The 17,477-nt window shown below is 42.8% G+C and overlaps 1 protein-coding gene across 3 annotated transcripts in view; it reads right to left on the reverse strand.

Moving 5' to 3' along the window:
- Positions 1-17,477, reverse strand: part of PGM5 (phosphoglucomutase 5) — a 207,739-nt gene that overhangs the window by 186,849 nt on the left and 3,413 nt on the right. For all 3 annotated transcript variants that reach the window (XM_025891657.2, XM_025891655.2, XM_025891656.2), the window contains exon 2: positions 1,482-1,644. In XM_025891657.2, coding sequence (XP_025747442.1) covers positions 1,482-1,644 — 163 coding nt within the window. The remainder of the gene's footprint in view (positions 1-1,481; positions 1,645-17,477) is intronic.

A 17,477-nucleotide genomic window follows, 5' to 3' on the forward strand; every position in this document is an offset into this window, starting at 1 on the left:
TGGGCCGCGGATCACAGTTTATGGCAACCCCGAGCTGAGAGCCCCGCCTCGACTCCGTCTCTGCAGCCGGCTTCCCCGCTCCGATCCCTGGGAGCTCTGCTGCACTCAGGCACCCCCGGTCTTTCTGTGACCCCGAGGGTCCTGAGTCCACACTGTCCCGCGAGGGCTCCACCCCCCGCTTAGCCACTGGAGCGACGTCCCTCCACGGAGCCAACTTCTAAAAGGTCCGATTTTGTGCTCCGCGGCTCTAGCACTTGCCAGAAGCGGCCGACGGAGGCCCCCTCCCCCGCCGTCTATCCTCCCGAATATCGCCTCGGATTCACTTCTCCGCACGTCCTACCTTCCAGAAAGTGGTCGCTTCTCTGTTCAGAGAGTTGTTGCTACTCTCTTCTTCGATCTCCTGTTGAGTTCGTAGGTGTTCAGAATGGTCTGATCCCTATCCAGCTGAATTCCTGAGACCAGACGAAATCCAGGTCTCCTGCTCCTCCGCCATCTTGCTGCGCCCCCCTCCTCGGTGTCAGTCTTAAAAGCTGGAGTACCCAATGTAGAGTAAAAACCCCTCCTTCCTCGGAGAGAAGCTCAGCATTCTGCATTCCTTCCAGGTGGTGGATTATTTCGCCAGCAGTTAGGTTTATGGTGAGGTTGTGTCGCAGCCTCTCCTACCCACTTTAACATAGTTTCCCTTTCATTTGCCCTGTGTAAAGGGGCTGCTCTGCTAGTTTTTAGGGTTTTTTCAGAGGAAACTGGTCTATATATCTGTAGATTCAGTGTGTCCATGAGAGGAGGTGAGTTCTGGATATTCCTACGTCACCATCTTGAACCAGAACCCAGCCAATTCCTTATAATAAATCTCTATATAGCCTACTCTTCTGTGCCTCTAGGGAAACCTAATACAGCCCCTCACTGGAACTTTCTGAACCATTTCCCCTCCACCTTGCTTGTCTACCATCAGAGGGTCATTGTAAGACTACGATGGCTGGGGGACATGGGATGGCACAGTCAGTTAAGCATCTGACTCTTGGTTTTGGCTCAGGTCTTGATCTCGGGTTGTGAGATCGAGGGCCACATCAGGCTCCATGCTCAGTGTGAGTCTGCTTGAGATTCTCTCTCTCCCTCTCCTCCCTCTGCACCCCCCCCTACTCTCACACATGCTCTCCCTCTCTCTGAAATAAATAAATCTTTTTTTTAAAGATTTATGTATTTATTTATTTATTTTGACAGAGAGAGAGACAGAGAGAGACAGCGAGAGAGGGAACACAAGCAGGGGGAGTGGGAGAGGGAGAAGCAGGCTTCCCGCTGTGCAGGGAGCCCGATGCGGGGCTCGATCCCAGGACTCTGGGATCATGACCTGAGCCGAAGGCAGACGCTTAACGACTGAGCCACCCAGGCGCCCCATAAATACATCTTTTTTAACAAATAAAACTACAACGACATAAGAGGACAGAAATCAGGATGATTAAGGCATATCCTAAGCCACATACCTCCATTGGCAACATTGAACTTCACTCCAAACTCTCCCCCTGGTCCTCCAGGGCAATGGCTGGCTGTTAGGATGATTCCACCAGCTGCCTTGATCTTCCTGATGATGCAGGAAACAGCAGGTGTCGACAAGATGCCATTCTGTCCAATAATCAGTCGTCCAATCTAGATCAGCCAAAGAAAAAAATCAATCCAGTTACATGGGATCAGAGGCATTTCATTGGGAAGTGCCCCAGGCTCTGTTAATAGACAGTAAATCACTTGACAAAAGGAACTGAGTGGGCTTCAGGTTAAGGGGTGAAGGAGAGCTCTGGCATTGTCTTTATAACACCTTTGGGGCACCCACATCTAGCAGTCAATTATCAGGCTGCAAACTGGATCTGCCTCATTGATATTTAGTAGTTTGAAACATCCGCTTTTGATGACCAAGAGGTTAGCTTGAACTACACAAGACGTTCTTAGTTTGTTACTGGCTTAGAAACTCTACACGTGAACATGCTAGAAATTAGAAGAAAAAAGAAATGGAGTGCTTCTCTGCTTCACCCCTTTCCTCTCTCTTCCTCAAGACAAGCTCATACAGGAGGGACCTGGCTTACTATAGCCTCGTCATACAGCGGGTGTATTTAACTGCCCTCGGAACGACCACTCTTACGAAGGCAAGACTTATTTCTGCCACTGACAACATGTGCTGGAGACACCAGAAAAAACTCCCCAGTCATGCTAGGCAGAGATCTGGAGGTCATCCATGGGTGTGGTCAGAGTCTTCCTAGAGCTACAAAATTGACTTTAAAAAAGAAAGCCACATAGCCCTGCCGAGTATTACTCAGTATGCTTTGTCTTAAAATAGAGACCAACGTCATCCAATCCAGTGGTTCTCAAATGTTACGACAATTCAGAATCTGAATGAAGCCTTAAAATTACCAATACTCAAGCTCTACAGGTGATTTCCACGTTCAGCCAAGCTTGGTGATCAAATCCCCTTGTTAAGAATCAGCAGCACGGCCATCACCTATGAGCTTGGTAGAAATGCAGAACCTCAAGGTCCACTCAAGACCCACTGAGGAAGAATCAATAAGTACCTTAACAAGATTCCCTCCCCACTTCCAGCTACTTCATTTGTCCATTAAAATGTGAGAAGTACTGCTGTAGCCCACAAGCCAAGGTAAGCTCTAGCATCCAGCTTAACGCCAAAATTGCTCTGGCACCAACTACAGCATTGCTAGAAGTAGGTCACTGACCAAATATGAAAATGAGGAAAATACAGGAAAAAATGTACAAAGAGCAAACACAAGAGCTCCAAGAACAAAACAGTCCTGGGATGATTTAGTATGGAAAGACCCACAACATCCCCAGAGTACAGATTTTCAAGTGGAGGAGACAGTTTATAAACAAATAAACCTAATAATAATATTTACTAGTTTGATATGTATTGGTAAGGAAATCGGCAGGGTTCTGTGAAAGAGAATAACAGGGTGTCAATTTTAATAATAAAAATAAACATGTTAATAAAATAATAGCTAAGGGAGCTTGGATTTTTATCCTAAGTGCAATGGGAATTCATTGAAGAGCTTTAAGCAGTGGAAGTGATGTGATATTTACATTTTAAAAGATCACAGAAATGAGTAGTCCAAATGATCTTTTCAGAAAGCAAGTCATATCGTGTCAGCAAAATATGTCAATGACAAACCCAAAGTAAAGCCAAAGTCATCATCATATTCTTTAAGGCCCTGCATGACCTAACCCCCATTACCTGACATCCTCTACTTCCCTCTCTCCTCTGCTCCAGCCACATTGGTAGGTTTACTGTTCCTCAAACACATCAAGCATGATCGGGGCCTTTGCATTTGCTCTTTCCTCTGCTTTGGACACTCTTTTTTTTTTTTTAAAGATTTTATTTATTTATTTGAGAGAGAGAGAGAATGAGAGATACAGAGCACGAGAAGGAAGAGGGTCAGAGGGAGAAGCAGACTCCCCGCTGAGCGGGGAGCCCGATGCAGGACTCGATCCCGGGACTCCAGGATCATGACCTGAGCCGAAGGCAGTCGCTTAACCAACTGAGCCACCCAGGCACCCTGCTTTGGACACTCTTACCCAGATATGCATATGCCTCCTTCTCCGATCCTTTGGGTTTCTGTCCCAATGTCAACTACTCAGAGATAGCACCATTGGCTGACCAATATAACATAGCACCCACACATCCCTAAGTTTTCTATTTTCCTCTCTTTCCTTTACCCTGTTTTAATCTTCCTTATTACACATATTGCCACCTAATATTTTCCATATTATTCGTTTACTTATTTCCCAGCTAAACAGAAGCTCTAAGGGCTTTGTTTTATCCATTGTTATATTTTGAGAACCTAGAACAAATCTAGTCTGTAGTAAGATCACAATAAATAAGTTGAATGAATTCACCGAAAAAAATGAATGAATGGCTGCTATGTGAGAAATGCATTAGAGTGACAAGAGCCAAAAGAGGAAGATCAGATGGAAGAATATTACAGTGGAGCCGAGTGTGGACAGTGTCTTGGACTAGGCTAGAGGCAGAAGAAACAAAGAGAAGGGATTCTATTTGAGACTCTTTTTTGGAAGGAGAATGAAAAGAACACATAGTTAGAATGAAATATAAAAGAGAGGAACTCTGGTAGCAAGCCTTCAAGATGGCCCCCAATGATCCTTGCCTTCTGGTATTTGTGCCTTCGTGCAGTCCCCTCTGACTAAGTCCCACAGTGAATAAGGCAGAACTGGTGATTGGTAGAACACTGTAGAACTGAGAGTGCATGACTTCCAAGGTGAGGCCATAAATGACACTGTAGCTTCTACTTCTCTGTCTTGGATTGTTGACTCTGAGGGAGACCAGCCACTCTGTCCTGAAGACACGCAAGGAGCCCTGCGTAGCAGCCACCCAAAGGGAGAGGAACTGAGGTCTCCTACCAACAGCCAGCAGCAACTTGCCAGCTGTGTGAGTGGGCCATGTTGCAATGGATCCTCCAGTTGCACCAAACGTTCATATGACAAAGCCCCCACCAACACGTGACTGTGACTTCCTGAGAGTCCCCAAGTCAGAACAAACTATCTCCTGTGAGTAAAATAAATATTCGTTGCCATGTTAGGACATAAGTTTTGTCATAATTTCTTGCACAGCAATGAACAACTAATACAAGGGCAGTGAGGAAAAGAATCTACTCCCAGATTTCTACCTTTAATAATTTAAGGGATGATGGTGTCATTTGTCAAGATGGGAAAGACATTGGGCAATAATTATACTCATATTGTTATCCAGAGCCATAATAAATCATGTTCCACATGCTCTTGTTAAAATTTATTTAGTCATTCAACTCATCTTATTGAGGATTACCATGAAACAGGCAACGTCGAAGACCCTACAGATACAGCAATAAATATGGTTTAGTCACTGCCCTCAAGGAGTAAGTCTGTAGGTTCATGAATCTAAAAACTACTTGTAACCTTTGTTCATATTTTTCTGTCTCTCCCATTTTTAAAAATTGCTTGTAAAGAAACAACTGTTAAAGGGGGAAGGTGTGGGCGCCTGGGTGGCTCAGTCAGTTAAGCAGCTGACTCTTGATTTCAGTTCAGCTCTTGATCTCAAGGTTGTGAGTTCAAGCTCCATGTTAGGCTCCACTGGAGCCTACTTAAACACACACACACACACACACACACACACACACACACACACACACAATGTAAAGTTATATTCACTTTGGGGCTAGGACTTGGAAAAAATACAGAAATAAATATATACAATTTATTTATCAAGTAGTTGAGATTATAGACCAACTTTTTATCTTAACCAAATTTCAGTTATTTCTTGTTTGAAAAGGTAATATATATTCTGTTTAAGAAGGTTAATGTGAGGGGCACCTGGGTGGCTCAGTCATTGAGCATCTGCCTTCGGCTCAGGTCATGATCCCAGGGTCCTGGGATCGAGCCCCGCATCAGGCTCCCTGCTCAGCGGGAAGCCTGCTTCTCCCTCTCCCACTCTGTCTCTTGCTGTGTTCCCTCTCTCACTGTGTCTCTCTCTCTGTCAAATAAATAAATAAAATCTTTAAAAAGAGGTAATGCTGAACACTGTATATAAATTTAATTGTGGGACATCTCAGGCAATAATAAGGGCTGGAGGAGCTGCAAGAGCAAGTGATAGAGCTTCTTCTAAAGTTAGACATGAAAAACCATGAAGATACTTGTATCCCCCGCAAATCCTCCCTAAAAGGGGACTTGAGCAGAGAATGATTTTAAGAATCAAGCGGTAGAATGACCTAGTCTGTGAATACTGATCAGCCTCCTTCCCCTGTAGCCACTCCTGTCATTGACCAATGGGTTCAGGGAAAAAGTGATCATGGTGGCAAGGAGGGAGGTTATACACGGACTCAGCAACATGGATTTCCTCTCGCCAGCCTGGCTACAGCCACCAGTGGGCACCCGACAGAAACCAAAACTGAGTCCCTAATAGGGCACCATTCCCGGGGTGATCAGCTAACCACCTGGTTGCAGGTTGACTACACTGGGACCACTTCCATCGTGGAAGGGGAAGAGCTTTGTTCTTACTGAAGTGGACACACAGAAAAGAAGATACACCCAGAAGAAGAAGCACTGTGAAGACAGGCAGAGATCAGAGTAAAGCGGCCACAAGCCAGGGAATGCCAAGGAATATGGCAGCCACCACACCAGAAGCTAGAAGAGGCATGGAATGGTTTACCCTTAGAGCCCCCAGAGGAAGTATAAGACCCTGCTGGATTTCAGACTTCTGGCCTGCTAGCAACTGATAAAAGAAATATAACCTTTGGAAGCCCTGTTGTTTAAAGAAAGAGCACTCAATTTCAAAGTTAAAAGATCTAGATGTGAATCTGGCCTCCACCCCAGAGGAGGACAAATCACTTCACTTTTCTAAGGCTTCTTGTCTTCATCTGCAAAGCTGAGAATCTTAAGATGAGATCCCATAAAGAAAAACCCTTTGTGAAATTAAGCACGACATTAAGTTACCATCATCCTCCGCAAACACTTACTTTTTTACAAAGATTTTATGTATTTATTTGAGAGAGAGAGAGAGAGAGAGCACAAGCATGGGGAGGGGCAGAGGCAGAGGGAGAAGCAGACTCCCCACTGAGCAGAGAGCCTGATGCGGGACTCGATCCCCGGACGCTGGTATCATGACCTGAGCTGAAGGCAGAGGCTTAACTGACTGAACCACCCTGGCGCCCTACCCTCCTCAAACACTTAAAATTCATTTTATTTATTTATTTATTTATTTATTTATTTATTTATTTATTTATTTATTTATTTAGAGTGAGAGGGAGAGGGAGAGAGCATGTGGGCAAGTGTGGGGAGGGGCAGAGGGAGAGGGAGTCTCAAGCAGACTCCCCACTCCGCCACAGATCCTGGTGCAGGGTTTGATCTCACGACCCTGAGATCATGACCTGAGCTGAAATCAAGAGTCAAACGCTTAACTGACTGAGCCACCCACTAAAATTCACTTTTAGACAGCAGGTTATCCCTTAAGCTACCATTTCACTTTCCAAAAAAAGTCCTAGAAATACTACCTCCGCCAACGCAGCAGACGATACCTTGCAAGAAGAAAATGGTCTACTTACATAATTAGCCTTGCGTTTGTTTAGGGCTTTGGAGCAGGGAGCGTCTGACTTCTATTCCTGAGTGAAACCCAGACCACAATGGGGAGTAGGGGGGCGGTCCACATCAAGGCGTCCTGCGGCTCCCTCCCCGACCCTCCCCTAGCGGGCATTGGGGGAATCGCCACTCCCATCCCCATTCGGTCTGGCTTTGGCTGGAGGAAAGGGAACCAGAGTGGGCTGCACCCGCTCCTGGGCAACATGTCCTTCCGTTCCCACTCGCAAAGAGGCGCGAGGGGGCCCCTAATGCCCTGTCACGTACACACACACTGGGCGGTACACACGTATGGCTCCCAGGATCCACAGGAAGCCACGTGAACACTATCACACAGGTGCCCGCAGACCTATCTGAGGCACATGCTTTCCCACACACACAGATACACAGACAGACCCAGCTTGAGCTTGTTCCTACCCAGGCAGGACTTCCAAAGGCTTGGGCAAGAGAAGATATAGCAGGGCCCAGCGTGCAATTAGCCACATTGCCCAGGGTGCCCTTACTTAATCATCTTTCTCTGTCTAGTCTCCTAAACTGATGTCGGTACCTCCCACGGATGCTTCAACCTCACCTGGACTGCATCATTACTGCTCCACCCCCGAATGGGAATCAGTGTGCCCTCCACATGCCACGGACCAGTGTCCTGAAAAGAGAATATTTTATCTCAGAAAGCTTTCTCCCAGCCCGGCCATTTCTTTACACTGGGCACCCTATACAGCTAATTTTTAAGATGATTTTCTTTCTCAGGGCACCTGGGTGGCTCAGTCAGTTAGGCATCTGACTCTTGATTTCAGCTCAGGTCATGATCTCAGGGTCGTGGGATCGAGCCCCTGCCTCCGGCTCTGCGCTCAGTGGGGAGTCTGTTTGAGGTTCTCTCGTTCTCTCTGCCCCTCCCCCCAATTTCTCTCTCTAAATAAATAAATCTTTAAAAAAATACTAATTTTCTTTCTCATATCTCCCTCTTTCAGAACACTAACAAACTATTCTTCTAAATTAGATTTAGCAATGAGTTCAGTTTCTAATTAGCTCAAAGTGCTAGAGAGCAGTGATGGGCAGCTGAAACCCCCAGGCTAGGGTCTCAGAGTAGAGGCAGATTTTTTACTCCAAATGAGTTTCTCCCAGGAACGTAACACTAATGAACGCAGGATTGTTTTCATGTGTGAACTCCCTTCACTATGACTTCCCTCCTATGATTTCCTTTGAGCTTTACATAGTCATTTTTTTAAAAAGAGTCCCAAAGAGAGAGAGACAAGGAAAAGTAAGCATGACATTCCCCAATATCCTCCACTCACTGTGTCATATCCCTGTCATTCCCAAAGTGAATCAGAGAGCGAAGAGAGCCATAAACAGAAGCTTCCTTGATGGGTCCCAGAGTGTTGTGCGGACCACACAGCCACAACCACAGCCATCTCCAAAGTGCACAGAAAGCCATATACACAAAGATGCCTGTTTCCTGTCTTCATAGTTAAACAAAAACCAAAACCCACAAAGCAAGCCCAAAGCCAAGCCGCCATGATGGCAGGGCTTTGGTCCCAGCTGTCAGAGGGGCGTGTCAGCCTTTGTGCAGGGCTGCACATGAGTAAGCCCGAGATGGCTAAGTGGAATTTTGAGAAATAACAAACTCAAGACATGGATGTGGTTATCCAAACATCAAGGGACTTCTCCATTTGCACATGGATAATGATGCAGTTATATGCTTTGTTACATGGAGACCAGATGGGAGCCACTGAGCCCATCCTCAGCTTCCTGTCCCCCTGGAAGTCTTTACACACACACTTCGGGGCTGGAAGGAGAGAGGAGAGTCTACCAGAATCAAACCAAGACAGATTGTTAGGACATTCGGTCCCTAACACCTGAACAGGTGCAGAAAAGTCATGGGCACCCAGAAGTTTGGCTCAGGTTCTATTCCTCCACCAACTCACCAATTCTGGAGATCTCATTGAGGATCAGGCAACTGAGCTTTCCTCGGGTGCAAAATGGGGGTGGTGACATTAGAACTTATGTCCCTCCTAGTAATTAGGTAAGTCAGCACTTGGAAAATACTGAAATCTTTGCCTTGATGTATAGGACTTGGCTCACTGAAATAAGAAAGGATCTGTTTGTTGTTATTTTATGAGGTGCTTAACCCAACTGAAGACCTGCAGAGGAACCACTGGACCTACCTGGGTCAAGAAGGCAGAGTTGAGTGCCCTGAGATAAACCGGGATTTTCATGTCCAAAGGGCAAGGATATAAAAACTGCCCTTGCCTCCTACTGGCTAAGTGACTTCAGGCAAGATCCCCCTGTGTCTTGGGTTTGTTATTCTAAAAGATGGGAGGTGAGAAGAGGTAATGTAAGCAAGCTCCAGTTCAGTGTCTTGCACCAAATAAAGACTCCAGGAGCTTCCATTGCCTTCCTTCCTCTTCCTCGAGCCATTTCTTAATTCTTATGTATGAATTCCTTAATTCATAGTCATTGAATGAATCTGTTGTTGTTTTGCTAACCTACAGTGATTTTCTAATTACAAATATATATGTAAACATACATACATGTTCCTTTTTTGGACATTTAGGAAGCACACATAAGCAAGAAGAAAATAAGAGTCATCTCTATATCTAAAAATGAACACTGTTCACATTATGTGTGTACCCTTTGTGTCTTGGTATCTCTGTTTCTCTCTCTCTTTCATTTACATATTTCCGTATTTTTACAAGAGGGATTATTTGTGTCATCTACATCTTTCACTTAATATATCCAGCCCGTCCCTGGTGTCTATGTTTCTGTGTCACTAAATACTCTCCCACAATATGATTTTAGCACATGTAAAGTCTTCCAATATTTAAATGTAGCATCATTTACTGACCAATATAAAAGTGCTTTTTGGGGCACCTGGGGGGGGCACAGTCGGTTGAGCATCAGACTCTTGGTTTCGGCTCAGGTCGTGATCTCAGGGTCCTGAGATCGAGCCCCATGTCTGGCTCTGAGCTCAGCGCAGTCTCCTTGAGAGTCTCTCTCTCCCTTCCCTTCTGCCCCTCCCTCCCCCATCTGCATGCATGCATGCATGCTCTCTTTCTCTCTCTCTCTTTAAAATAAAATTTTTTAAAAAGTGTTCTTTTACCTGAAGTTTTTACTTGTGAAACTAAAAAATGTTTGAGTAGTAAACACAGGCTATGAAATAAATTAAACTGAATATAGCTTGGCAACAATGAAAGAGCAAATTAGTTGTAACATGCCTACATAAATGCATTGTCTTCTTTCTTCTTTAACCACCAAGGCTGCTCACTGAGAAACTGCTGAAGTCCATGGTAAGGAGCGACAGGACCAGGTCTGTACCCTCACCTTGACCTGGATCATTTCATTTTCATATCTGTGCCTCTGACTTGCACTATCTGCTAGGATATGCTATAACCTGCTACCTTACCCATGTTGTTGGGCTCACTAGAGAGCTGCTCTTACAAGACACATTCTCGCCTAGAACAGTATGATTTCTTCTACTTATATGTCTTACTATTGGCCCATCCAACTCTAGCCCAATTCTATTTATTATCCTAGAAACCATAGGTCATTTAGGAACACTTAGCCACCTCCTTTGGTTCTATGTAGTCTTCCAACATTCCTGACATCTGGTCTACTCTCCTGTTGAAGACATCCAGGGAAGAAGATATGTATTTGGGGGCGGGGACGGTATCCTGTGCACATGCATACATACATATGCTACTTGATAAACCCTCTAAATGTTTAAAAACACTTTCCACCTGGCACCTTCATAGGTAGACAGGAAATATATATAAAACAAAGCTATATATATAACAAAAAATTCAGTATCTTTGCCATCTTTATAGATAGAATATATATGTGTGTGCGTTGCCTACATATTCCCCCCCCAAAAAAACTCAATGTCTATAGCCATGTGTTTTTTCCTGAGTAGTTGTCACAATCAATTAAAATGCATTTATGTGGCTTTTAAAATAAATTCCATCAGACCCGTTTCTGTCTGGTTGGGAAACAATTACTGCCCATTTGCTAAGTGCCCCCACTCCTCATACTATGTTCCAGTGAACTAAAGACCTCTGGCAATAATAGATTTACAACTCAGCAAGATTAAACAATTTACCGTTATTTATGACAGCAGGGCTGGGTTTTCTGTATTATATTCCACATTAGCATCTGTCACTTTACATTTGGGAGATCCTGTCCAAAAAAAGATTATGCCTCTGAACCAAACATTCGGCAAGGCTGCGGGAACAGACACCCTGACAAACATCCTGACAAAATACTTTAATGCATCTCTAGCGTCGGCAGCTGAGCATTTTCAGACAACTCAGCAGATTAGCGTGGAGTCTCTTAGCCTCTGCTTGCTCTGTTCCTCTCAGTAATCTCTCACATGGCCCAGTCCATTAGGCTTGAAAATCCTCATGAAATGAGCAGATTAAGATCTGGCTTCAGTAGGGGAGGGGGGGTCTACTTGAATGCAACCGGAGCCTCAGAAAGGTTTAAGGTGGAAAAGCATGGCATTGACTTAGCTCATTCATACCAGGAAATAATGCACAGACCCCGCAAAAAAAAAGTCCTTGGAGTTAAAGTCTATGCCAGAGCAGCTGTTGCCACCTCAAGTACTGTGGCAGGGTGTGTGTGCATGAGCGAGAGTGTGTGTGCGTGTGTGTGTGTGTGTGTGTGCATACAGACATGCACAAACACTAGGAGCGAGGATGGGAGGGCGACTTCAGCAGTCACCACCCAAGCCTTAGCCCACAGCATGGAAGAAAGCCAAACGTCAAGAGGAAGCCTTACCAAAGCAACTGGGATCACCACATCAACAGGCACCTTCTGGTCAGTAAAGTTACTGAGACTACAAAGCACATATGCCCAGGTCCTCTTATTCTAATCAGAGGAAAAGAGCTTGGTAATAGTTGTCTTATGAGAATAAATAAAACAATTGATTATAATCCTCCCAACAAACATGGAAGATGTGGGGGCAAGTGGTTTTACTTTCCCTATTTGTATAAATGAGGAGACCAACCCTGGAAAGCCACTTGACTTCTCTGCATTCATACAAGTTGCAAACGGTAGTACTGGGATTCAAATCCAGACCTTCTCCTTTTTTCTTTATTATTTTTTCCTGGTGTGTTTAATCATGAGAGCAATGCATACACCATGTATGAGCATTTAATAAAGAGAAGTATATGAAGTAGAAAGAGAAAGGATTCTCCTTCCCCACCATACACAACCACATACCCATACCCCCTACCATACACACACCACAGATGTATTCACTGTTAACTGTTAACTAGAGTTAGGTTCTTCCAACCCTATTTTCTATGCCTACATTATAGATTTGTTTAATGTGGCCAGAGACCCAGGTGACATTTTTAACTGAGCTGCTTTATTAAGTCTTGGGATAAAGCATAATGGTGTTTATTGAAAAGACAGTCACACATCAGCAACATTATGTGTGAAACTTGCCTGAAGAATTTTCTATAAAACATCTCTTCTCTTTGAGCCCTCTGTGAACTCTGGAAGTTTGATAGTTTCTATAGAGATGAGGGATAGAAGTCGGAACTATATTCTTCTTAATCTACAACTGCTTTGTTTTACTGAACAAACTATCATTCATATCTTTTTCATGTACTGTATAGATCCGCCTCCTTTGTTTACCGGTTTTAATGCCTCAGTGTTATGCTCGTGTCATGCATTAGGTACCTGTTTGCTACTATTGAACATATAAACTGTTTCCAAGGTTTTCTTTTTTTTTTTAAATAGGTTTTATTTATTTACTTATTTATTTATTTGCCAGAGAGAGAGAGAGAGAGAGAGAGAGAGAGAGAAGAGCACAAGCAGGGGGAGCAGCTGAGGGAAAGGGAGAAGAGGCTCCCCACCGAGCAGGAAGCCGGATGTGGGGCTCGATCCCTGGACCCTGGGATTATGACCTGAGCTGAAGGCAGACGCATAACCGACTGAGCCACCCAGGCGCCCCTGTTTCCAAGGTTTTCTTTTGCAAAATGCTGTGGCGAGTATTCTTGTATGTAGACATTTCCACGTTTGTATTAGAAAATTTACAGGATAGATTCTCAGATTAAGGGACTGGTGGATTATTAGACAAGTACTCGATTAATTTTGATACACACAGCTAAAATGCCTGGACAAAAAGTTCTATCGATTTAACTTCCATTCGCATGACAATTTTCAGACATTCATACCAGCTCTGAGTACTTTCGGTTTTTTTCAAATTGATGGATTGTTTTTGTTTATATTTTTCCAGTTATTAATGAGGACGATCTCCTTTTCATATGTTCGTTGTTGTAGTTGACAATATTTCTTTTGAATTTCTTGAATTCTTTACTGACTTGGAAAAGCTTTTCATATGGTGTAGAAATTAACCATTTCTTATAAACTCTGGTCTTCTGATTTCAACTTCTTTTCTCTTTCCATTAGAAAGCCTTAAATATAAAACTAAATACCCCTAGCTACAAAAGAGGACTCTTATTGGAGGAAAACAAAAGAAAGGCAATAATTAAATATTACATTACAAAACCCCTATAACCAGAAACTTGGAAAGGGAAAGAACAATTTCTGTGATTTGATGCCAAGAAGAAGGATTTCTTTGAATTTCCTGAAAATTTTCTCTTCGTACAAATACAAGCATCACTCCAAAATTTGACCATCACTAAAAATGTAGGACATGAAAGATTCAGAAAATGTGGATTTTAACATGTCTTGTGTATATTCTAGATATCCTCTTATTCACAACTAGTGAGAGTCAAGTCGGATGAAAGGGCCTAAACTTTTTCCTTTGGCTCCACAAGTATAAACATTAGAGGCATATTGGCCAAATCTTGAATGTTTGCAATTAACTGTCAAAGCTGTAGTCTAACAAAGGACACTGAGTTTTCTACCTTCAATTTAAAGATCCCTGGGAAATTCAGATCTTTTCCCCCCCTGCCTATTATTCTCAAATAATCCTGTTCAAATCTTATCCCAGTATTTGTTTACATTACTCTGGTCTAACAGAAGAGTGGCCAGGGCCCAAAACATGAAGGGTAAGGTGAGGAAAGTCAATACCTATGCTTAGTTTTCTCAAAATTAGGTTCCAACTTCTATCCCTCAACTCTGTACAGAAAATATCAAACTTCCAGAGTTCACGAAGGGCTCAAAGAGAACAGATGTTTTATAGAAAATTCCTCAGGCAAGTTTCACACATAATGTTGCTGATGTGTGTCTGTCTTTTCAATAAACATCATTATGCTTTATCACAAGATTTAATAACTCAGCTTAGTTAAAAATGTCATCTGGGTCTCTGGGCACATTAAACAAAGCTTAAAATAACCCACCCCAGCAACTGGGAGGGCCCAGCTGTTCTTAAAACCTCTCCCATTCCTTTTCCTTCCCCATAAAAAAAGTGAATGACGACTTGAGGCTAAAAGATTCAAGAATGAGCTAACTGAACAGGGAGATAGATGGAACCAAGGGCACCCTAAAATTGGCTATTGCCCATATAATAGATTTCCCATTTCCACAATTCAGGGATGGGGATTTGGGAAGGGAAGCGAGAAAAAGTTATGACAAGCTCTTTAGGGCTTTCTTGTATATTACAAGCCTGCCCTTCCTAATGTCTGGGCCATAGTAACTCATTCCATTCACCTATTCTGTAGTGAACACCAGTAGAAATACAGACCAATCACCACCCAGTTCTTTTTCCCTTCTGGAGACAAGACCTGACGCCAGCTCATCCCAGAATTCCAGATCCATCCCAGTAAAGAAGGCTTATATGTTGAAACACAGGCTCCCCCTCCTGCTGCCTACTTCTTCCCTCCCTACATCCCACACACCGCCATATTCCACTCTGCCTCCCTTCCAAATCTATGCTCCTTTTCTTTGTTCCCCAGAGAGCTCTAGTAAATGTCAGGGCAAATGCACTCCCATTCTTTGGAACGACCACCTTTGCATGGCCCACTGGAATCAAATACGACTGGTACAAACACCCATTTGGAAGGCACACCCAAGTCCCATGCTGACCCAGCCTTCTTCATACCATTGCACTTCAACCTCCACCCCTAAAAGATTTCACAAGGCATTGAGAAGTTCTTGTAAGCTGAACTGATTCCGTAAGCTGAACTGTATGCTAATATGATTATTACCATTGCTGATCATCATATGGCCAGCATAGTGTGCGGCAAATCAACAAATGGATTTTCCCTTGGCTAAAACTTGGAACGGAGTTATAAGTTGTTTTATTCAATACATGCAGTCAAATCATTATTTTGTGAGATATATTCAGTTGACCATAATAATATTCCCTTACATTTCTTAAAGCTATGGATGTTACATAACACTTTCATTTGATTCCCAGGATAACGCAGCCATGCTCTCATACCCAATTTATAGATGAGGAAACAAGTGGTTTCTAGGTATTTCAAGAGTCTGAAGCATTTGCTCGGCAGCCTGTATGGCAGAGCTAGGAAAAGGAAGCAAGCCTTCCAGCTGCTGATACAGTGCTTTGTCTACCATACCTCATTGTCTCAAGTCAAAAGAGAGTGTGGTTATCACATGAAGAAATCTGGTTTGGGTTTGCCAAATATGCATTCACGGTGTTTGGTGACCTACGTTTATTTAACTTATAGTTGCTTTTGGATGTAACAGTCTGGATCCATAAAAAAAAAAAAATTCCACATTTTAAATGCTGAATTATAGAGCTGTGCTACCCAGTATGACAGCTTTTAATCACTTACAGTGATTTAAACTTAAATTTTAATGAATTAAAATTAAATAAAATACAAGATTCAGTTCTTCAGTCACACTTGGTACATTTTGAGTGTTTGATAATCACATGTGGCTAGTGGCCAGGATAGATTACAAGAACCTTTCCATCATCTCAAAAAGTTCTAAAAGTTCCATCAGACAGTGATGATATATAGTGTCATCTCCAGAGACAGAAGACTTTAGAAAGTCAGAAACATCTTCAGGCAGACATAGTGCTGCCATCTGTCCAATATTAAAGATATTTTAGGACTTAAAAAAAAAAGATTAGAACAAAGAGGAGAAAGAGAGAGATGCCCTTAGTCACAGACGGATTCACCGAGAAAAAGGCAAAGGTGTTTATTCATAATGTAGCCATTATTTACATTTAGCTCTTGAAATCTTTAAGAGAGTAAAATAAATTGATACCTAGAGGATCTAAACCCCTGAAGAGTATCTGAAGCAAATGGAAAAAGAAATAGGATATGGTGATTAACATAATAATAAAAAATCACTTACTTACAAACTAAGTTTAAATTAGTAACAAACTAAGTTTTGCAATTCATTTAAATGATGCTAGTTACTCTCATACTTAGTAGTTATTTTTCTTTTGCCCCATATGTTATGACACAGTCTATATCTTTAAAAGAGAATAAAAATACTTCTGGGGACTTTTTAAATAAGTTCACACAGCCATATAAAAATTACAAAAACAGGTAAAAATGTCTTCTCACTTATTTACAAATTCATTCAAATGGATTATATAAAAATTCAGGAGTCCACAGTGATACTCAAAAGAGCAAAAGCAAAGCCAGACAAATTCATGTGTCAACAGGGGAAGTGGCTATTTCACCAAATCCTGACTCTGAAAATTGGTAATTTAAAAAGGGAAAGAAATAGGGCGCCTGGGTGGCTCAGTTGGTTAAGCGACTGCCTTCGGCTCAGGTCATGATCCTGGAGTCCTGGGATCGAGTCCCGCATCGGGCTCCCTGCTCAGCCGGGAGTCTGCTTCTCCCCCTGACCCTCTTCCCTCTCGTGCTTTCTATCTCTCATTCTCTCTCTCTCTCTGAAGTAAATAAATAAAATCTTTTTTTAAAAAGGGAAAGAAATAAACATATATTCTGCTTTTCTAGAAGGAAGTATATTACGGGAGAGCCCAATAGTGAGGAAAATACCCAATTTTAGAAAAATGCTAGCTGAAGCATGTAGATGGGATTAGAGGATTCAAAAATCATTTTGAAACTGCTAATGAAATAATCTACTCAAGCCAGGATGCTAAACAACTGAGTAAAGTTTGACTGGAACTAGATATTCATATGGTACAAACCTCGCCCCACAGGCTACTGGCCAGTGCCAAGGGGGAAAAGCCTGGAAAACAGAAGCAATCACCACAACAGCCCTATAATCATCTCAGTATCATGAACAACTGGTCATCCAGAGATTGTTTCCTGACACGATACAACATGAATATACACCATCGCCTACAAAATAGTCTTGCAAAAAAAAAAAAATTTTGTTGAGCCTGAATCTAATTAAGCCTTTAGAACCAATTTCTGATTACCCCCCCCCCACACACACACAGGAATATAATTAAAAGTTAAATGACACCATTAAAAAAAAAATCAGAAAATTCCAGAAATGGGGAGCAG

The sequence above is a fragment of the Callorhinus ursinus genome, unplaced genomic scaffold, assembly GCF_003265705.2.
Source record: "Callorhinus ursinus isolate GAN/ISIS: 27379988/994484 unplaced genomic scaffold, GSC_fseal_2.0 scaffold28, whole genome shotgun sequence".
NCBI classification, from domain to species: Eukaryota; Metazoa; Chordata; class Mammalia; order Carnivora; family Otariidae; genus Callorhinus; species Callorhinus ursinus.